This window comes from Bos indicus x Bos taurus, chromosome 2, assembly GCF_003369695.1.
Source record: "Bos indicus x Bos taurus breed Angus x Brahman F1 hybrid chromosome 2, Bos_hybrid_MaternalHap_v2.0, whole genome shotgun sequence".
Lineage (NCBI taxonomy): Eukaryota > Metazoa > Chordata > Mammalia > Artiodactyla > Bovidae > Bos > Bos indicus x Bos taurus.
In genome coordinates, this window is record NC_040077.1 from 122,333,382 (window position 1) to 122,355,896 (window position 22,515).

The following is a 22,515-nucleotide window of genomic DNA, read 5'->3' on the forward strand; positions in this document are numbered from 1 at the left end:
ACCTCTCAGGCTCCTCCCTAGCCCTCCTTTGCCTGGTTCAGTCCTCCCTGGGAGCTGGTATGGCTTATCTTTCTCTCTCCTTATTTTCTCCCAAGGCCCTCCCTTCACCTGTTTGGGTTTGGAGTCCAGATTGCTCTAGCAGCTTCTGTGGGAGGGGCTTGTTCTCCTTCTTGCTGTGTGCTTGTGCCCCTGGGGGTACTCATGTAGCTTGTACGCATGTCTGACTCTTCCCAGAATGCCACAGCCATCCTCCTGTCCCCTGCCTGCAACCTCCAGCAAGATCTGAAGCTAGTAGGGCCTGAGTTGCCACTGCCTAGATTCAGTCTGCTAGAAAAGCTCCAGACTGGGTGGGCTGGAATAGTCAGGGAAGACTTCCTGGAAGAGGTGGTCCCTTAGAATTTTTGGCTAGGCAGAGAGGAGTTGGCAAGCATCACTAGGCCCATCAGTCAGATGGTAAGCTTTGACCAGACTGTGCCTTCCTCCTTTCCCTCCTCTTGTCTTGGGAAAATTACGCAAAGGGTGAGGGTTGGGAGCCTTCCATCTTGATGGCCGTTGCTTATCTGGGATCCTCATGCCCTCAAATTACCCAGCTTCCTAGCTCTCTCCTTCTCCCCCTCCCCCACCCCCTCAGACTTTGAGCAGGAATCGGGCATTGAGACAGCCATGCGGTTCAGCCCAGATGTCGCCCTGGCAATGTCCACCACCCCCGCAGTGCTGCCCACCATGGACATCCAGCCTGTGGGCACCCCGTTTGAAGAGCTCCCCTCTGAGCGCCCCACCCCGGAGCCAGCCACCAGCCCCCCACTGGTGACAGAGGTGCCAGAAGAGCCCAGCCAGAGAGCCACCACCGTCTCCACCCCTACGGCTACCACCACTGCCACCACCACAGGGCCCCCGACGGGGGCCACAGTGCCCGCCACAGTGGCCACCGCCGTGCCCAGCATCCCTGCGGCGCCCCCGTCTGCGGCCACCACCTCTGTCGTAAGGACCACCGGCGTACGGAGGCTTCTGCCTCTGCCACTGACCACAGCGGCCACAGCCCGGGCCACCACCCCAGCGGTGCCCTCACCTCCCACCACGGTGGCTGTCTTGGACACAGAGGCCCCAACGCCCAGGCTGGTCAGCACAGCTACCTCCAGGCCAAGGGCCCTTCCCAGGCCGGCTACCACCCAGAAGCCTGATATCCCTGAGAAGAGCACCCTGCCCCTGGGGACCACTGCCCCTGGACCCACGGAGGTGGCTCAGGTGAGCCAGTGTGGAGAGCACAGGGAGTCACAGAGCAGAGGAGGGTGGGTCGGGGCTGAGGGGTGGGCGGTGGGAGGGTGGGGGGAAGGTAGGGTGGGGGGAGGAGGATGGAGCTGGACAGGGGTGAGATCTAGGAGGTTCTGGAGGTGAGCCAGACAGGGAGCGGGAGGCTGAGAGAGGTGTGAGGCCAGGGCTGGGGGTGAGTCACAGGATGAGGACAGAGGTCGAGATGGATGGGGATGGAAGAGGGACTGGGCTTGGGTCTTTAGATGTTAGATGAAGACATTAATGGGGAAGGAACTGGGAGGATGGGAGTGTTAAAAGGGGCAGGGACCAGGGGCCAGGGGCCTGTGTGTTCTGGTTAAAAGCACAGACTCAGGAGCCCTGCAGCCAGGATTGGAATGCTTCTACCACCATTTGACTTCAGGAAGTCACTGATCCTTTTTATACCTTTGTTTCCTTATCTGTGAAAAGGAGAAAAGAATAGAATGCAAATCGCAGGGTTGTGAGAATTAACTTTCCCAACAGAGCCAAGGTTCTTAGAGCAGTGGCTGGCAATACTAAACAAGCAAAAAGTTTCACTTTTGTTATCACCACCACCACCATCATCATCATCATTGTTGTTATTATCCATCTGAGGGGGATTAAGAGCTGGGCGGTGGGAGAGGAATACTGCAGGTCACGTTCATGGAGTGCTGCCTGGGTGGAGGTGCAGTGCTAGACACTTACCTGTGCCACCATCTCTTCTCCCTCTCATGCCTACCCCACAGGAGCAGGGTGGGGGGCATTGCCACCATCCTCCCTTAAGGTGGGGCCACTTTCCAAGCCTTCACAGGCAGCAGTGGCAGAGTCAGGATTTGAACCTGGCAGTCAGCTCTAGGGTGTGTATATGTGTGTGTGTTTGGGGTGTTATGGATGAGGGTGGTGTTTCAGGGAAGAGGATGAGGATACCAGGAATGCCAGGATGGGGAGGGGATCAAGGAAGTGGGAGAAGTAGCCTGATCCTTGCTGGCGCTGCTGGGCAAGGAGGGGATGTAGTCACATTGACTAGGGTACCAAAGCCCTTTGCATCTGCTTCATGGAGGAGGACCCCTCAGGCTGTGGAGCTGCCTTTGGGTCAGCATAGCCCATCTGACTCCCCAGCCAGCCCCTGCGGAACACAGGCCCTGCTCCAGGCTGCTCTGAGCAGCTAGGGGAACCTGGTGTTTCACGGATGCTTGGCCAGGCAGGCTGGGGACGCAGTGCTGGGGCACGGAGAGCAGGTCGCTGGTGCAGCCTCTGGGCATGTGCATGGCCTTTCCTGGGCCTGGACACCGGACCCACTCTCTCCATGCACACCTGTGAAGCAGCTCCATCCTTGCTGTGATCCCAACTCTAGTTGGGATCCTGCCTCCAGATGCTGGGAGCCATTGAGATTTGTGGTGCTCTTGGATTGACCTTGGGGTTTCCCTTGTAGCTCAGTTGGTAAAGAATCTGCCTGCAGTGCAGGAGACCCGGGTTCAATCCCTAGGTCGGGAAGATCCCCTGGAGAAGGAAATGGCAACCCACTCCAGTATCCTTGCCTGGAAAATCTCATGGACAGAGGAGCCTGGTGGGCTGCAGTCTATGGGGTCGCAAAGAGTTGGGCATGACTGAGCAATTTACACTTACTTACTGGACTGACCTTCGGGCTAAGGGACTCACCCTTGCCCCAGGCACATGGATTGAGGATCAGGCCCAAGTATTTAAAGTCTGCACCTAGCTGTCCCCAGACAACAGTCCCTGACAGTAATCTGCTAAGGATTATTACAAAGGCAGCTGGAGAAGGAAGGGATGGAGATGGGATGGGGACCAGGATGTGGCCAGGATGAGAACAGAGGTAGTGTAGTGTAGTGTATTGGTTAGGGACACATATTCTGGAGTTGGACAGATCTGGATTTTAGTTCTGCTTCTACCACTTAACTAGCTGTGTGTCCTTGGGCAAGTCATTTAACCTCTCTGAGCCTATTTCCTACTCTGTAATGTAGGGGCACTAATACCTTCTTAATGGGAATATTGTGAGGGAAAAGGCCCATGATGTGCTTAGCACAGTGCCTGGCCCCTGGTGAGTGCCTAGTGTGCGCCCTCCCAGGGAAGTGGAGTGGTGGCAGAGGGCTAGTGTGCATGTGTGTATGGCTGCCCTGTGGCAGGGGTGCTGGGCCTGGCTCCTGGGCTCATGCTACCCTCCCTACAGACCCCAACTCCAGAGTCCTTCCTGACCACCATCCGGGACGAGCCAGAGATGCCAGTGAGCGGGGGACCCAGTGGGGACTTTGAGCTGTCAGAGGAAGAGACCACACAGCCAGACACAGCCAATGAGGTGGTGGCTGTGGGTGGGGCCGAGGCCAAGCCATCACCTCCGCCAGGGACGCTGCCCAAGGGTGCCCACCCAGGCCCTGGCCTCCTGGACAATGCCATCGACTCAGGCAGCTCGGCGGCTCAGCTGCCCCAGAAGAGCATCCTGGAGCGGAAGGAGGTGCTCGTAGGTGAGACTTGGGGCCTGGGAGGAGCCCAGAGGGGGTCGCTGGTGGGGCCTCAGTTTTCCCCCTAGGAACCCAGGAGGGAGGGTAGGGTGTGGGTTTTCTAGGAGCCTAGTTTTCTAGGAGGGGAAATCTGGGGATCTGGGGACCCCAGGACCCACCCTCTAGTTCCTCTTCTGACCCTTCTGATCCCAGAGTCTGGCCCTCACTTTGTCCTACTTCTCGCACTTTCCTCAGCACCCTCTGGCCTCTTCTCAGACCCTGCCCTTGACCTCCCTGGGCCATGCTGGTTTACCCCTCCTGGGCCTTATCCCCTGGATCCTAATCTAGGGCCCCATCCTTGGCTTGATGTGCTCCCACCCTTGATACCGGCCCTGAGGACCTGCCCTTGGCTTTCTCTCCTGAAGAGTCTCCGGATTTGTGGTCCAAACCCTGTTCCCCACTTATGAGCAGCGTGGCCTTGGGCAGGTCCTTCACCTTTCCGGGCACGCTTTTTCCTCGTCTACAAAACGGGTGTTATCATTTTGCTCTTAACCAGTCTCAGCACACGTGTGTTCATGTTAACTGCTGTGCAGTTGGGATGTGTCCTAGTTTAGATGGCAGAGTTTTTTCTTTCCTAAGGGGATATACAATCCTGGAGCATCTTCTCACTGATGGCATCTTTCATTTGATGAGGACCTTAGCATGGCACCTCCCTAGTAGCACTGTATGAAGATTCCATGTGTTCATATGATTAGAACAGTGCCAGGCTGAAGTGAGGAGAATCAGTGGCAGCCAGTGCTGGTGTTTTAGCATTGACTCCAAATTTCACTCCGACTCTGGGCTCAGGTTTGAGATTCCCAGCTCTCTCCCGATTCTTGCTTCTACCTGCAAGGACCCTCTGCCTTTTTCTCAGGCTCTAAGCATGTCTTGCCCTTCCTGTGGCCTTGACCTTTGCCCTCTTTCTCTGCAGCTGTGATCGTGGGCGGGGTTGTAGGCGCCCTCTTTGCTGCCTTCCTGGTCACCCTGCTCATCTACCGCATGAAGAAGAAGGATGAGGGCAGCTACACGCTGGAGGAGCCCAAGCAGGCGAGCGTCACATACCAGAAGCCTGACAAGCAAGAGGAGTTCTACGCCTAGCGGAGCCAGAGTGCCTCCCTGTAGCCTCAGCGCCACCCCTACATCCAGTCCCTGGCCTGGCACCCCCAGCCCCGGCCTGGGACTGGGCCTGGGAGACATCCTGGCCCCACTTCATCTCTGCCACCCTCCCAAGGTCTGCCCAGACTGCCAGCTTCACGCAGCTCTTCCCCAAGGGACAGGGGGCACTGCTGTCTGCTCCAGACTGTGCCCATATGAGCTCATCACTTGTTCCACATACTCCTCCCCCCACCACCAGCTTGGGGCTTTAGGACCTCACATCAGATGGACAGGAGGAAGGGAACTCCTGATTGGCTGGTGGACGAAGGGGTGGGACTTCAGCCCCAACCTGGCCCCACGGGGCTGGCTGAGGTTTCCTTTTGGAGGCAGAGAGGCACTCCGGCTGGTTTCCAGGACAAGCATTTGGCAAGCCCAGCCCTTGAAATCGTTGGGACACTGCACCCTGTTGCTCCTGTCCCAGGCTCACTCTCTGCCTGGGTGAGACGGTACCCCTCACCCACCAGCCTGTTTTGTCCTGGCCTCTCTGGGGTTGTGGGGTCATTTTCCCTCACCTCTGCTCAATGCATATGAACCCATAGGCTTCACTTCCTTCCTGGTCTGCCCCAGCTTCCTGAGAGTGTTCTGGCAGCCACTGGTGAGGAGGGGTTTGCACCTCCTTCTTCCTAGTGGACTCTGCACAGACACTGTCTCTCACATGGTTACATGTATTGTCACACACACAGAGAAAAGCACGCAATGACAAAATCACATGCGATCTTGACCACCTGGCTAATCCAGATATGTCACAGACACACACATTCTTCCAAAGATGTTTATTCTCATGTGTTTCTTATGTGCCCTCCCCCCGCCCCAAATGCTTATGACAATGCAAGTCACTGATCATCATAACCTAATGGTAACGGTGTGGCCTGCCTCTCTCTCTGCCATCCCACCACCCCTACTCCTGCCCACCCACATACACTCTGACACCACACGTGTTGCCTCCAGCTTTCAGGCTCACTGGGGAGGGTGCAATTAGGCCGAAACAATCAGCCCATATTGGGTCCCCGAGTTGCCCCATCACGCTCAGCCTTCATGACCCCTTACCAACCACATCGCCACTGAACCCCAGCGAATCAGACGCAATCCCATTTGGGTGCACAATCTCACCCACACCCATACAGCCCTGCTGTCATGCTTGGACACTTGCCTTTCCTGGAATTAAGTGTAGTGTGGGGGGCATGGCCACAAGCCCCCTCAGGGCCTTGCACACCCGCTGAACCTGGCTTCACCCTACCTGCTCCCTCCCCTCTGTAGCCTGCAAAGGGCTTGGTTGGGGGCTAAGTTCCCCACTTGCTGAGGAAAGCAGGCTGGTTCCTGGAATTCAGTCTTGGGGTGGAGAGGGGGCTTGGGTCTCCCAGGACCAAAGGCTCCTGGTGGGGAGGGGGCATGTGGTGAGGCTCCTGGTCTCCTTCCATCCTCCTCTTGCTCTGAGCTAGGGGGTCGACTCTGCCTCCCAGGACACAAGTCTCCAAAGTGCCTGTGAGGGTGGGCCTGGCGCCTGGGCCCTCTGCACCCTCTCCCTTTGGCCTCACCAGGTCCACCTCAGCCCCACCCCTGGGCCTTCTTGGGGACCTTCCGGTGGGCCTGTGCCCATGCATTTGGCCAGACAACCTGATGTTTCTGCTGGCTGCAGCAGAAGCAGTCCATCCAGACACTGTCCCTGGCTGAGGGCTGAGGACAGGGGGGGTTGGGGGTATCCCAGGCTCCAGCCCGCCTCCCTCTTCTTTGTTACCCTTCAAATGGGGCCACTTCTGTAGATATTTTAAATGTGGGGTCACAAATCTCCCAGGGGGCTGTGCTTTGAGAGGGGTCTTGGAGCCAAGGGATGTGGTCTGAGTCGTGGGTGGCTGGGGCTCACCCCTCCACCCCTTACCCACACCCTGGTGTTAAAGTCAGAAAGCCGGGTTTTATTTCTGTTCCCTTTTGAAGACTTGCTGGCGGGAGACTTCTGCAGGGTGAGGGCTGGGGGTGCCTGAGGCGGTGAGGTTCCAGGGAGCTCCTGCAGCCTGTCTTTTCTACCGTCTTCCCAGGCTGAGGCTCCATCTCTCAGACTATAGGCTACCTTGGCAAGGCCTGGAGGCTTGTGAGGAACCCACTGGTCCGAGTCTTTGCGGGGCAGGAGCAGGGGGAGGCATCCTGGGCTCACGATCTGTTGGAGGTGACCTGGCCTCAGTCGTTCCTGGAGCGGAAGGGCTGGGGGACGAGGGAGACCAAAGCCAGCCCCAGCCTCCCCTCCCTCTACCCTGCCCCTTGGCAGGCTGCTGTCAGGGGCAGCAGCTCTGGTGAGAAGGCCTGGGCAGGCCGAGGCTGAGAAGCCAGGGAGCATGGAGGAGAGAGGACCTGGACTATCCAGGGATGCTGGGACCGGGGTTGGAGGCCCAGCAGTGGGCGTGGCCCCTGCACAGCCCCTGGTGGGGGCGGGGTCCAGCACAGAACGGCTGAGCGGGGCCTGGGCTGGCTAGAGTGGGCTCGGAGGGGCTGCATGGGTCCAGCCCGACCCCAGCAGGCCTGACTCCTCACCTTCTGTGGGCCAACCTCTAACCTGGGGCCTGGGGCTTTGCCACCCGACACCCGATGCCTCTTCTCTGCATCTTTCGCGTTGGAGAGAAGAGACTGAGGGCTTCATTCATTGAGCCCTGGCCCCGAGACAAATGTCCAGGCTTTATCTTCATGAAGTTTAAAAACAGTTGAAGTCCAGCACGGCGATCCGAGAGCAGGTGGTGAAAAGGATGAGCTGGATGTGAGTGCAGGCGTCACCCTGCCTGGACATAGGGTGTGATGCGTGCAGGGCCTGCCCAAATATGTCCCCAGGCACCCTGGTGCTCCTGGGGAGGTGTCCTGCAGGGGCCTAGTGTTTCCAGGAAACACGGCCGATTCCAAAGGAAGAGGGGCTTGTGTGCTTGACAGCCTCTCTGGGGCCTCAGCTGCCAGAGAGGACAAGGCGGGCCGGGGTCACCCCCCACCCCCAACTGTGACTTCTAGAGCCCAGGCTCTATCTCCCTAGTGGGTGAGAGGGGTACCTCCCCGGAAGGGTTGGTCCCCTTGATACGAAGCAGACGGGTGATCACTGGGGCCCAGGCCAGGCAGGTTGGTGGGCAGTGGCTTGGGGTGCTCAGGCCAGACCCACCTGGGGTTGGCAAAGCCATCTGTCCAGGCCTCCAGACTGGGGCCCTGGGCACAGGGAGCAGATGCACCTCTGCATCACAGGGCAGAAGGGGTCACCACTTCCTTGGCGCTCCTGAATTCCTTCTCCTGCCAGCCACCACCCTGGACTTGCTTCCCCAGGCCTCCTGCCTGTAAATAGAAGCCCACAAACTGTGTACAGATTTACAGAGATGCTGAGGCTGGGCCCCAGAGTCGCCATCAAAGGGCTCGTGGCCCCAGCATCTCCCGGGTGCCCAGCAGGCAGCTCAGTGCGGTGGCCCCAGTGTGGTGAATGCATGTAAATATTTTTCGTAGGCAGTGCGGCTCCAGAGAGCCCCCTGAAAACTGTGTCCCCCTCCCCGCCTCCCACCATGTCCTTTCTCCTGTATAGATCCTCCAAGAACCCAGCCTGGGGCGGGGGGAATTTGTCCTTCCCTCCCCCAGGCCTTCTCTGCCCCTTCTTCCCCCTAACCTGTTTATTAACCATACCTGTCCCGAGTTCATGGCCAAAACTTTCAGTAGGAAAAAGCGGTGGAAAAAGACTGGAAAAAGAAACCAAGGTACCTGCCCCACTGTGGATGCTCACCTGTCCCAGCCTTGTGAAGGAACTGTTTCTTTTTTCTTTTTTTTAACACTTCCCGTGCTGTGCCCATTTATAAGAGGAAATAAAATTAAGCTGAAATGATGCATTGTGGTCAGAGTGTGAGATAAGCATGGAGGTCATTTGGGGAGGGGCAGTCCGTGGCCCCGCTTGGGTCTCAGCCACATCCCCCTTTAAAGGAAACTGAGAAGCAGAGAAAATTGACCGACAACCCCTCGTGGGAACCATTATGGTAACAGCTGCTCTTGCTTTAGAGTGTTCAGGAAACCACAGAGCTGACTGCGGCCAGGCTGAATGGGGGCTGCGGTTGGGCAGGGGCCAGGACGTGCTGGCGTTGGGGGCTCTGTGGTCCACCCCCAGGGGAAGAGCTGGTTTCAGGCCGCAAGGAGAGAAACCTGAAACTGCAGGATATTGGAATCAGTTGGCTGAGGTGAGATGTCTTTAGGTTCTGAAGGGCCTGGTTTCAAACCCAGGTGACGTTTCCTAATTCTGACTTAGCCTAAGCCTTAGCTTGGCCTGAGCCTCAGTGTTCTCACCTGAGAAATGGGTTAAGCATTAACGACACCCCCCTAGATGGAAGGTAGTGGGATTATGAGAGGAGGAACATTTAGCAGAGGGCCTGGAACTATCAGCCTCAGCTCACAGGGTCTTGGATAATGGCGTTAGAATAGAACAGAACCCTGGGCCAGGAGGAGTTCTGGGGCCTGGGAGCCCGGATGGCTTCCTGGGGTTGCAGGGTCATGGAGCTGGGAGGGCGTTAGAGCCAGCCCTGGGCTCCTCAGGGTAGAAATCCTTTCTTCAGCACCTCTTGGGGGATTTCCCTGCCTCTGCCCGCATACCTCTTGTAACAGGGGCTTGGTGCATGCTGGAGACCAGCAGATCACTCTGCCTGTTGAGAAGTCCTTCTTTATTTTTAGCCCAAATCTGCATCTCCTGTGTTTTCTTTCTCTGGAGGCACACGGTGCTCTGCCCCCTCACCATGAGATAGCCCCAGGTATGAATGTCAGGGTCAAAACTTCCTCCTCGAAAGGAGTCCTCTGCATGTCCTCCAGAGATTTACTCCTCTTGCAGTGGGATGTTCACATGGGGCCCTGATGGTTCTGGGGTGGGTTAGAGACTGAGGCCCCTGGATTTGGTTCAAGATCCTACCCACCCCAACCTCCTCCTTCGCTCAAGTTCCTTGAGTGCTTCCCTATGTCATCGTGGGGAGCACTTACACATATTGGGGAGAGAGCCAATAGCCAGGGTCTCATGTAATGATGTAATGATGCTGGTCTGGGGGTGTCTTTCCTGCTTAGCCACCATCTCCAACCACCCCCTGCCAAGCATCTCTCTTACCGCCAGACAGTTCAGGATCAAAGCGCCAAGGCCCCGTCTTCACTTTGGGACCTCAGACCACATGGCCCCTGACAGTCTCGGGCGGCGTGGTTGTCAATTGGGGTGAAGGAGCCAGCGATGTCACTTGAGGGTCTTTCAGAGGACTGGGCCCCAGTTAGAAGCCTGCTATGATGTGAGGGGTTGGTTTGCCACCATTCAAGTCCCAGCTCCTGATGTGGTCCCTCCTCCAGAAAGCTTTGGGAAGTGGGTTCCATCCTCCCTGAGTTCCTATAGGCTAGAGTTATCTCCCTTCCAGCAGGTGCCGCCCTCACCTTCTCATCTGAATTTGAGTGACATGCATCTTGTATTCTCAAAGAGTCTGATCCTGGGGTGAAGAGGACCCAGCTGTGTGCACTTGGGCACAGTGCTCTACCTCTCTGAGCCTGTTTCCTCACGAGTAAATGTGAACATTAAGGTCGATATTTGGAGACCCCTGTAAGGATTAAATGAGATAACATTGAAAGCAACTAGCGTGGAGTTCGGCTGCCATATGCTGCAGGACTCCAGTCCCTCTTTGTATGGTCAGTCTTTAATAGGCAAACCTTTATTCAAATGCTACCTTTGCCACTGACTAGCTCTGGGACCTTGGGTGGCTTATTCCAACTCACAGTGCTCAGTCTTCTCACCTGTAAAATGGGGACAGTAATAGTACCTGCCTCATAGGCATGGTGCTCAGAACCATGCCCGACACACAGCAGGTGCTGTGTAACTGTGGGCCATTATTCCTACTGTTCTTGCTGTCATTATTATTGTCATTATCTGCAGAGTCCAGCCGGCTGCCTATTGAATGAATAAATGACGTGGAGTCTGGGTGGAAATCAAAATATTGTCAGCTTTGGAGTGAACGATGATTTAGGCTGAGGCTTGTTCAAGCTGAGGCTGACACCTGGAAATCATCCACATAGAATGTACAGATGGGCTGGGAGTTGCTGGGACTTGGAGCATTTCTCTCAGGGCCCCCTGGTCCAGGGATGGGCAACAAACAGAGGGGGAAGGAGGAAGAATAGCGGATTGTTTCCTGAAACCCAAGAGGCCACAGCTGCTTGCCAAGCTGCCCCAAGAACAGAGCGTGCTCAGCTTCTGAGGGCCGCCCACCCTGTCTCTGCTGGCTTAAGGGTGTACTTGGGGCAGACTGAGGGTCCAGATTTATCACGGGGGCCTTATTCGCACTCAAGGAGGAAGGAGGCTGGGCCAGAGCAGACAGCAGAGGGATGGAGTGAGGCACTGATTGCCAGGCACCCTGAGACCAGTTTTTCTCATATTAACTCATTTTAGCCTCATGCAGTTCTGGCCTCCTGGCTGGTTTTTTTTTTTTTTTTTGCAAATGAAGAAACTGCAAGTTTACAGAAACCTGAGGCCATAAAGCTATTAAAGGGTGCAGTGGGATTCGAGTCTGAGGCTCCACATGGAGTCAGTGTTCTTACAGTTCCACCTGCCCTTTCCTCCCTCTACTGTGTGAGCGTGGGCAGGCTACTAAGCTTCTCTGAATCTCAGCTATATCATCAGAAAAACAGAAGCACAGGGTATTGAGAGGCTCAAAAGAGACATTAACACATGACAACTGTGGGTGCCTTGCAAGAGTCACAGCCCATTTGCAGACATAATCTCAGTTCTTGGAGAGAATGATCCCCTTGCTTAACAGATAAAGACGTTGGCCCTATGAGCAGAATCCACACGGTGGGACACTTCTATAGGACAAATGACCCAGCTTCTTCAACAAATAAATTCTAAGGAAGGGGAAAGAAAGAGATGGAGAGAGACTTTATAGATAAGCCTAAAAGGCATGTTAACCAAATCATGTGGGAACTTGATTCGGATCCTGTTTCAACAAATTCTATTTAAAAAAAAAAGTTAATTATGGGGCAAGTGGAAATTTGTATATTGAATGAATATTTGTCATAAGGGAATCATTGTCAGTGTTCTTAGAAGTGGTAATGGCCCTGTAGTTATGTTTTTTAAAAAGAGTCTTTATCTTTAAACAGACTAAAATTTGGCAGATGAACTGATTGGATGTCTGGAATTGGCTGAAAAAATATGGGGGAGGCGTGGGTGAGAGAATGGAGGCTGTAAGACAGGACTTGAGTTGATAATTGTACAAGCTGAGTAGCAGGCTACATAGGGGGCTCACTATATTATTCTGTCAACTCTAAGTTTAAATGTTAAATTCTTCATAATAAAATATTAAAGAAAGGAATTGATTCCCAGGGGGCATGAAGACTTGCCAGGGGTCACACTCCCCTGTGGAAATGCAGAGCTGGCTCTTCTGACTCGAAGTCCAGCCCCCTGGCCCTCACCCATCCCTTCTCTGGGCTCCTGCAATGTCACATTTTCCCTGGCCTGATGTCCTCCACTTCCAGATGGCCAGCTCCTTTAGGGACCCCACCCGCTCCTTTTTTATGGAAATTCACTCTCACGAATGACTGTGATGAAGGAATTTGCATGAAACTGTGATGAGAGACGTGGCTTCAGCTATGGCTCCCTCAGTGGTGCTTGCCTTCTGCCAGAGGGAGTAACAGAAATGGCCCTTCCTGATGGGTGGTGTGTTATAGTTCATGAAGTACTCTCCAGGGGATCCTTGGCCTTGCTTACCATCCGCACCAGTCTCAGGAGGTGGGCCGGTTGAGAATGACTCCTCCCACTTTGAAGGACTTTGAACTTGGTCATTTCTCCCCCATTTTCAAGGCTCAGGCCAAGTCTAAGTGAAAGTGAAGTCGCTCAGTCATGTCCGACTCTTTGCGACCCCGTGGACTGTAGCCTACCAGGCTCCTCTGTCCGTGGGACTTTCCAGGCAATAGTACTGGAGTGGATTGACCTTTACTATATACCTTGCTGGAAATACTGAAAGAGGCTTGAGAGAAGTTGGTTCTCCATCAGCCTCAGTGAGTTCCTTCTGGCTTGTCCTGGAGTCTTGGCTTCCTCTTCTGCATGATAGACACAGTGAAGGCTCCTGCAGAGTTTGTGGGGATCCAAAGAGAAGGCAGATCTAAGTGTTCAACACAATGACTGACACACAGTAGGTGCACAACAGTAAGAGTGATGGTCTTCACAGTAATAACAATCACAGAACACGTAGATGGTACTTACCGTGTGCTGGGCATGACCTAAGCACTTTTAAAAGTGTGTGGCATTTAGAAAAGTGGCAAATGGCACCTAGTAAGTATATGCAGGTGCTTATTAAATATGAAAAGGCAAAAAGATATGACACTGAAAGATGAACCCCCCAGGTCAGTAGGTGTGCAATATGCTACTGGAGAAAAGTGGAGAAATAACTCCAGAAAGAATGAAGAGATGGAGCCAAAGCAAAAGCAACGCCCAGTTGTAGATGTGACTAATGTTGGAGATAAAGTCCAATGCCTTAAAGAACAATATTGCATAGGAACCTGGAATGTTAGGTCCATGAATCAAGGTAAATTGAAAGTGGTCAAACAGGAGATGGCAAGAGTGAACATCGACACTTTAGGAATCAGTGAACTAAAACGGACTGGAATGTGTGCATTTAATTCAGATGACCATTATATCCACTGCTGTGGGCAAGAGTCCCTTAGAAGAAATGGAGTAGCCCTCACAGGCAGCAAGAGTCCAAAATGCAGTACTTGGGTGCAATCTCAAAAACGACAGAATGATCTCATTCATTTCCAAGGCAAACCATTCAATATCACAGTAATCCAAGTCTATGCCCCAATCACTAATGCTGAAGAAGCTGAAGTTGAATGGTTCTATGAAGGACTATAAGACCTTCTAGAACTAACACCCCCAAAAGATTTTTTTTCATTATAGGGGCCTGGAATGCAAAAATAGCAAGTCAAGAGATACCTGGAGTTACAGGCAAGTTTGGCCTTGGAGTACAAAATGAAGCAGGGCAAAATCTAACCGAGTTTTGCCAAGAGAATGCACTGGTCATAGCAAACACCCTCTTCCAACAACACAAGAGACGACTCTATGCATAGACGTCACCAGATAGTCAATACTGAAATTAGATTGATTATATTCTGATGTGAGGAAGTGAGTCATTGGAAAAGACCCTGATGCTGGGAAAGATTGAATGCAAGAGAAGGGGACGACAGAGGATGAGATGGTTGGATGGCATCACCGACTCGATGGACATGAGTTACTCTGGGAGGTGGTGATGGACAGGGAAACCTGGCATGCTGCGGTCCATGGGGTCACAAAGAGTTGGACACGACTGAGTGACTGAACTGATCTGAATTTTGTGTTATTAGCATATTTAATGCAATGGACTGAATTGTTTCCCCACCGCCCTGTACAATTCATATGCTGAAGCCCTAACCCCCGAAAGTGACTATATTTGGAGATCGGGCCTCTAAGTAGTTAAGATTAAATGAGGTCATAAGAGTAAGGCCCTGGTCCAAAAGGATGGTGTCCTTACCTGATAAGAAGAGCCCCCAGAAAACGTGTGTGCCCCCGCTCACCTCTGTGAGCACACAGGAAAGGCCTGTGTGAGGACACTGTGACAAGGCAGCCGTCTGCAAGCCACGAAGAGAGTCCTCGCTGGAACCCAGCCAGGGTGTCAGCTGGACCTCGGACTTCCAGTTTCCACAACTGTGAGAAAACAAATGGCTTCCTCCTGGCTTGTCCTGGAGTCTTGGCTTCCTCTTCCAAAGAGGAGACAGATCTAGGTGTTCAACACAATGACCAACACACAGTAGGTGCGCAACAGTAAGAGTGATGGTCTTCACAGTAATAACAATCAGAACATGTAGATTGTACTTATCGTGCGCTGGGCATGGCCTAAGCACTTTTAAAAGTGTGTGGCATTTAGAAAAGTGGCAAATGGCACCTAGTAAGTATATGCATTGGAGAAGGAAATGGCAACCCACTCCAGTGTTCTTGCCCGGAGAGTCCCAGGGACGGTGGAGCCTGGTGGGCTGCCGTCTATGGGGTCGCACAGAGTCGGACACGACTGAAGCAGCAGCAGCAGCAGCTAGTATATGCAGGTGTTTATTAAATATGAAAAGGCAAAAAGATATGACACTGAAAGATGAACCCCCCAGGTCAGTAGGTGTGCAATATGCTCTTGTTTATGCTAGGAAACTCAGTCTTCTGTATTTGGTTATGACAGCCCAAGCAGACCAATACCTTTAATCTTTGTAATAACCGAGAGGCAGTAGGTACTCTTAATACTCTCATGTCTACAGAGGAGGAAATTGGCACATGGAGATTCTGAGAAGGCTGAGGATATAAATAAGAAAATAGTACAATGAACCTTGACCCACCCCCACCCACCTACACTTTCGGCAAACTCCTATGGGTCCTTCAAAGCCCTACTCCAACGTTACCCACTCTGAGAACTCCTAGGCATGGTTAGTTGCTGCTACTGCTGCTAAGTCGCTTCAGTCGTGTCCGACTCTGTGCGACCCCATAGACGGCAGCCCATCAGGCTCCTCCGTCCCTGGGATTCTCCAGGCAAGAATACTGGAGTGGGTTGCCATTTCCTTCTCCAATGCATAAAAGTGAAGTCACTCAGTCGTGTCTGACTCTTAGCGACCCCGTGGACTGCAGTCTACCAGGCTTCTCTGTCCATGGGATTTTCCAGGCAAGAGTACTGGAGTGGGTTGCCATTGCCTTCTCCAGGCACGGTTAGTCCTTGGGGCAAAAAGGGGAGGAAGAGAGGCCAGGGAGAAATATTTAGACCTGGGAAAGTGGAGCATTGAGAGAAAGGAGGGCTTGATGGAGGTCGTCGGATGAGCAAGAGAGTAGGAGAGAAGGTTTGCAGGAGAGTCCCTGGGTTGGCTGTCAGCAAGGTGCGAAGGGGAAAGTTCTTAGTCCTTCTTCCTGTCATGGATGGCTCTGTCCTGTGGCTTGCCCCTCAAGGCCCAGCTCAGCCTCCAGCTTTCTTGAGGGTGGCTGTGCGGCATATAAGTTAAGAAACGGACTGACGCCACACCGTCCTGGCTTGAATCCTGGCTCCTCTACTTATCCGTTATGTGTTGTTGCTGTTCAGTTGCTCATTTGTGACAGACTCTTTATGACCCTGTGGACTGCAGCATGCCAGGCTTCCCTGTTCTTCCTCACGTAATGACTTCTCTATCCTTCGGCTATGTAATTTCAAGCAAGTTAACCCCTCATGCCTCAGTTTCCTTGTGGGGACAAAGTGGGGTTATCACAGTACCCGTCTCTTAGAGTAGTCCTGTGGTTTAGTTAATACATGACACATGAAAATGCTTGATAAATATTAGCTCATAATCTCATCTTGGATAACTCCATGGTGTTCTCCAATAAACTTGAGTATAAAGCATGCAATTCAACCCAACAGCATTGATAATAATAATGAACCACTATTGGGCACTTACTTTTGGTCAGGCTGTACGCCTGGTCCTTCATATACGGTGTTCCATTTAGATGTAATAATCCCATGAGGTCGATATTATTAACATGCCCATTTTACAGATTAGAAAATTGAGGTCTCTTTAAAGTGTCTAAAGTTACATAGCTAACACATGGTAGAATGGGGATTTGAACCTAGGCAATCTTAACTCAAGCTCATATGAGTCATTCCAGTTTGTTAATCATTTGCCCAATATTGATAGACGGCTGCTCTGTGCCAGCCACAGTGCTAGGTATCAGGGATATGGAATTAAAAGACACACAGTCCTGGCCCTCAGGGAACTCACAGGGTGGGGTGGAGAAGGCAGACTTGGAATCAGATACCTTAGAATGTTGATGATGTGAAAGGAATAGCGCTTAACCTCATTTCTGTGTTAGATTCATTAGAGGCTGTGTACGTGTGTGTGCATGCTCAGTAAGTGGCTGACTCTTGCGATCCCATGGACTATAGCCCTCCAGGCTCCTCTGTCCATGGGATTGTCCAGGCAAGCATACTGGAATGGGTTGCCATTTCCTCCTCCAGAGGGTCTTCCCGACCCAGGGATCGAACCCATGTCTCCCACGTCTCCTGCATCGGCAGGTGGTTTCGTTACCACTAACCCACCTGGGAAGTCCTTTCATTAGAAGCTATGTTTATTTAATCACAGACTAACAATTATTGGGCATTGGAGCTCTGTGATAAATAATGCTCTCTCTTCTCAAAGACAAGGCAGATTCCTAGAGTGAAAAAAATGACACAAAAAGCACAGCTTTGACATTATTTTTAGACTTCCAAGTAAATCTGAAGTTGTTGCATAGAAGTATTACTGGCATCGTGGTTAATTTCATACAGTTCCTAGAAAGCCATAACACTCCGGTAACCGCCAATGCCTTCTAACTGGCCTGGACAAATTTAGCTAAATTCTGTCTGATATGAGGGATGCACAGTAAGTTAGAATTCAGTGGTGCAGGTCATGCAGGTACAGAGTAAGGAGCAATTAACTTTGGAGCTTCTAGGAGGAGGAGATATTTGGTTTGAGTTTTGAAGGCTATGTAGGAGTTCTCTGTGAGAAGAATAGGGGGAAAACTCCTTGAATGTGGGGAAAAGAGTGAGAAAAGCACCCTGGATGTTTGGGGATGGATAGAAATCAAGTGAGGCTGAGTGTTGGGTTTACAGAGGGTGGCAAAGGCAGATAAATAGCTGGGTCTGGGACACAGAAGGCCTTGAGTGTCATGCTAAATGGCTTGGAATTAACCCTATAAACATTGGTGTGTGTGTGTGTGCATGCATGGAGTTTTTCAGAGAGTGATATGATCAGATTTATGATTTGTAACCATGGCTCTGGGAATCTGCAGGGAGAGAGTTGGTGCCAGGGCAATCAATTCCCCAACCAGATTGTAAGTTTCTTGGGTGAAGCATTAAGTTAGTAGCTTTCCCTCTGGTATTTTTCCATAACACCTAGCAGGTGTGGGGCATGTAGTTGGTGCTCAACAAATGCCTGCTGTATGAAGTCCATGCATGCCCCAGGACACCCATGCATGCTGGTGGATTTTAGTAGCACCCATAGCCTGCTTGTGGTGCTGTCCATGGTGCTAATATGAGCTCTAAGGCTGCCAACCCCAGTGGGCTCCCTGGTGGCAGCTTGGGGTATGTGTGTGTGTGTATAGAATGAGGTGGGGAAGGAGACCTTCAATATCTGTCTCTTGGGATCAAGGCAGGGTCCCAGTTGCCCCAGCCTCAGAAGGGCTTCCCGGGTGCCCACAAAATCTGCCCATGTCACCTGGTTAAGCCTTGGTGTGCAGGAACCTGGGGCAGGAAATGAAGTCAGACGGAAAGGGTGGGACCAGAGTTAGCAATGGTCTTTGTGCCATGCTTGAGAGTAGTCAAGATCTGTAGAAAGTGAGTGACAAGGTCACCTGTGTCCCTGAAAGATCATTCTGGTGGTAGCAGGGAGGATGGAATGGAGAGGAAAGGAGGCTCTGGGATCTGAGCCCACATTAGCACCTGATGCCATGCGACAGGACTCTGGAGAGGGAGTAACCAGGCACGTCTTCCTGGAGGAAGTGGGGCTTGAGTTGACCCTTGAAGGATTCTTAAAGAGGAAGAGGAGCAGGCCAGGCAGGGGAATGGCACGGGCAAAGGCAGAGAGGTCAGACTGGCTAAGAGGAGGAAGAGACGACTGCCTTTCTGGCCCCTCTGCTCCCCACCTCCTTGCTGGGGCCCTTCTGAGCATGGAAGGGACTGCTCTGAGTTAGAGAACTACACTTCTGGGTGCCTCTGAGCTGAGGGAGGGGGCGAGCTGCATGAAGCCTCTAAAGGTCGTTCCATTGTGTGAGAGGCCTGGCTAGGGCAGCGGAGGCGGGTCCATGGAGCCCTTTGTCTGCAAGACAGCACCCCCCCCGCCCAACCCCCCAAGCACTCAGGCAGCCTCCACGATCCTCACTGGCCTTGGATCTGAGTTTTGTCATAGAGGCAGGTTTCTCTGCCTGGCTGGCCCTGATGTCATAGCGGAGGGAGGGGGCAGGGGCAGGGGGTAGACTTCAGTGCTGACCAATGAGTGATAAATTGCCTCTTTGCCCTTGAGGTTCATCGAATCACTAATTCATAAAATCCTTTAACATTACAATTCACAGACCAATGGATGGAACCTTCTAGCACCTGAGAATCCTAGACTAATGGAATCTTTTTAGAATCTTTTTAGGAGCAGAGTCTTTCATAACAGACCCTATGGGAACCATAGAATCCTGGAGGATAACAGAATCTTAAAAATCATAGGCTCTTCCTTTAAGGGTTGCAGTGGCGATAAAATGAGATATTACGTGGCCAATACATAGACCAGTCCTGGAGCATTGTAAATGCTCCCTAAATGTCAGCTGACCCAGGGACGGGGCGAGCTGCCGTGTCTCCATTGTGAGGAAACTCAGGTCTGGAGAGGTGATGTAACATCCCCAGGGGCACACAGCTAGGAAGTTAGTGGTGACACAGAGTGACCATGGCCTGGAGGGAATCCCTGGTGGGCTTGGGCCCTCTGATGCTGAGCTCCCCTGTGTCGGAGCCAGCTGATTCTGTGCCTGAATTAGGGTCTCTGAGCAAGAGGCTCCTTGGTGCTGAGGGTGGGAGGCAGAGAAGAGGTAGCCAGGAATCCAGGCTTTGAGCTAGCCCTCACTCTCTGCAGCAAGGCCTCTGTAATTCGGGGCAAGTCCCTTAATCTCTGGGTTTCCTTCTTTGCTTTCAACACTGGGGGAACAGAATGGCAGGCTCTGAAGTCAGACAGCCCATGGACCTCAGGTCCTAGCTGTGTGTTCCTGGGCAGATGACATCACTTCTCCGAGCCCATTCCCTCATGAGTGCAGTGAGGAGAAGGAGGATTTGAATTGCCAGGAGGACAAAAGAGTGAAGACTCTCTAAGACAGCATCAGGCCCCAGCTTTGCCACTCACGGGTCAGTGGTTCCGCCAAGGCTGAAAGTTACTTCAGGTACCTCAGTTTCCTCGGCTGCAAAATGGACGTGACAGGAATGCTCGTTAGATTAAGTGGGTTAATACAAGTGGTGCTCTTAGACCAGGGCCCTTCAAGCAGGGAGTGTTTAATGAGTACCCACTATCGTTGCTACAGTAAGAGGCTCAGCCATCGTGAGCAATTATTGATGGTCAGCAAGGAGCTTGGAAAGTGTTGCAAAATTGTGTGTGTGTGTGTCCCTGAGTGTGGGTGATGATGCTTATTAAAAGCAGAGCCTGCAGCCCCAGAGTTGAGCTGTATGCCTGGAATAGCTGCTTCTCCTGGCGGCCTCCCCAGGGATGGGAGTGTAATGAGTGTTTACGGAGCCCCCGCCAGGCAGAGATGAGAGGCGCTGAGGAGCCAGCTCTAAGCCAAGCAGCGGCTGGGAGCCCAGTGTTATTATATTAACAAGCATCAGGGTGATGATTACCATTAATGAGATTATTCACCAGGCAGCCTCCCCTCTCCCCAGGCCTCCTGCCTCCGGCTGGCGAGGCAGACAGGCATTCTCTGCCCCGTCCTCTGCCCCGTCCCTCTCTGTCTTGGGGGAAGAGAAGAGGGTTCCCTGGTGCTGCGTGTGATGCCAGGCCTACAGGTGACATTCTCACCTCACTGCTTCTCTCCAAGCCTCTGGGGAGCAGATCTTGGCACTCATCACTTTAGGATGAGAAAACTGAGGCTCCGTGAGGGTGATTTACCTGGATCCGCACTGTCTGTGGATTAACCCTTTAATCTTCACAACGACCTCATGAGGAAGGTACTATTGCAGTTGTCCTCCATGGTGGGGAATCGAGGCACACGGCAGCTGAGTGACTTGCCCCTCATGCCGCAGTGTCCTCTGCCCCCAGTGCCCCTCGTGCTGCAGTGTCCTCTGCCCCCCAGTGCTTCTCATGCCACAGTGTCCTCTACCCCCAGTGGGTCCCTCTCCTCCCAGCAGTGGAGGCGAAGGTAGGCTCCCAAACGCTTTGTTTCTCTCTGTGTAGCAGGCTGAGCACAGGGCTCTGTGACTTGGGGCTGGCGGGCAGTTTTCTCCTTGTCCCTTGTCTCCACTAGCCCTTCAGGCAGGCTTAGTCCTGGGCACAGATCCTTGGTGCCACCAGCCATGCAGCTGAAGCTGCCACCTGCTCACTTACATGACAACCAGTATACTGACCCTCCTTTGGACCAAATATCAACCCTTTGAAATATACTTGTTGAGGTCAGTTTCACTAATTCATTCTCACTGACAGGCTGCTGTATGTCCAGCCCTGTGCCAGGGCCTGGGGACACAGTGAGAGAGACGGAATCACCTTATGGAATTTTCAGTCTTGGGGATAAATCAGTGTGGGCACATTTTAAAATTACAGTTGGACTGAGCACTCCAAACGGCAGGACAGGGGCCAGGGGAAGTGGGATGGGGTGGGGAATGGGCCGGCCTATGGAGGGACTGCTTTACACTCAAGTGGAGATGAGTCAGGGAAGATCTCTCTCCAGAAGTGACATTCTGGGTGAGACATACAGGCTGAGCCTGAGCTGGGCCGTCACAGAGGGGCGTGGGGAGCATTCCTGTCAGAGGGGAGAGCGTATGTAGAACTGAGATCCCGAGGAGGCCTTGCCTGCCTAACCAGCCCCATGTCAACACACAGGTGCCCCCTGAGCTCATTCATTCATTCAATCAATAATCACTTATCAACTGGAAATTTCTAATTGAGATGGTTCACCTTCTCCTCCATTCCTTTATCCTCTATTCCCTGATGCCCGTCCCCTTTCAGGCTTGGTGCTGGGCAGGGGGACACAGAATTAAATCAGTTGTGGGCCCTGCCCTGGAATTGCTCACAGTCTAGGGTGGGAGATGGGCCCCTAAACACAACACCATGTGATCAATGGATACTGAGACCCTTAATCCAGGCTGGGGTGGTGGTGGTCAGGGAAGATTTTCCAAAATTGGAGGCGGGAAAAGGGAGGTGGGCAAAGGTTCACAGTATGCTCAAAAGTACAAAGCCCCAGAATAAAGCTTCTGGGAAAGGCCCTGAATGTCAGCCTGTAGCAGAGACTGGCTGTTCTCTAATATCCATACTCCTTTCTTTCCACAGTAATGAGACATGGCTGCTTGGAATAAAAACTACATTTCCCAGTCTCCTTTGCATCTAGGGGAGCCATGTGACTCACGTGGCCAATAGGATTAAGCAGTAGTAAGGTAGGTAGTTTTAGGTTTGTTCCCTTAAAGGAGAGTGGTCTGCCCTCCCCTCTACCTTTTCTCCTTCTCATTGGCCAGAAGGTGAACTTGTCTCGCCTTGGACCATGTGAACCAAGACAACAGCCCAGGAAAAACAGAGCAACAAGACACTGGACTGTTCACGTATGAATTACTTTATGAGGGACAAATAAACGTTCTTGTTCAAGCCAGTGTTATTTGGCATCTCTGCCTTAGAAGCTAAACCTATACCCTAGCTAATAGCCAGGCTAAAGGCTATTATGCCCTAGGGCACAGAGATTGGTCAGAGTTCTGCGTGGTGTGGCGAGGGTAGGAGGAATGGGTTTGACACTGTCAGATTTGCATTTTTGGAAGATCTGTCTGACTGCAGAGTGCAAGATGGTTTGGAAGGAAGAGAAACAGGAGACCAGAGAAGGTGTTGATGTCTTAGAATGGGGCAGAGATACCCAGGTCTG

At 52.6% G+C, this 22,515-nt stretch overlaps 1 protein-coding gene across 1 annotated transcript in view; it reads left to right on the forward strand.

The window, feature by feature from the left end:
- Window positions 1-8,753, forward strand: part of SDC3 (syndecan 3) — a 38,576-nt gene extending 29,823 nt beyond the window's left edge. Inside the window, exons 3-5 of the mRNA XM_027518095.1 lie at window positions 632-1,245; window positions 3,458-3,749; window positions 4,696-8,753. Of these exons, the coding sequence (XP_027373896.1) occupies window positions 632-1,245; window positions 3,458-3,749; window positions 4,696-4,862 (1,073 nt within the window). The 3' untranslated portion in view covers window positions 4,863-8,753. The remainder of the gene's footprint in view (window positions 1-631; window positions 1,246-3,457; window positions 3,750-4,695) is intronic.
- Window positions 8,754-22,515: the final 13,762 nt, after the last annotated feature.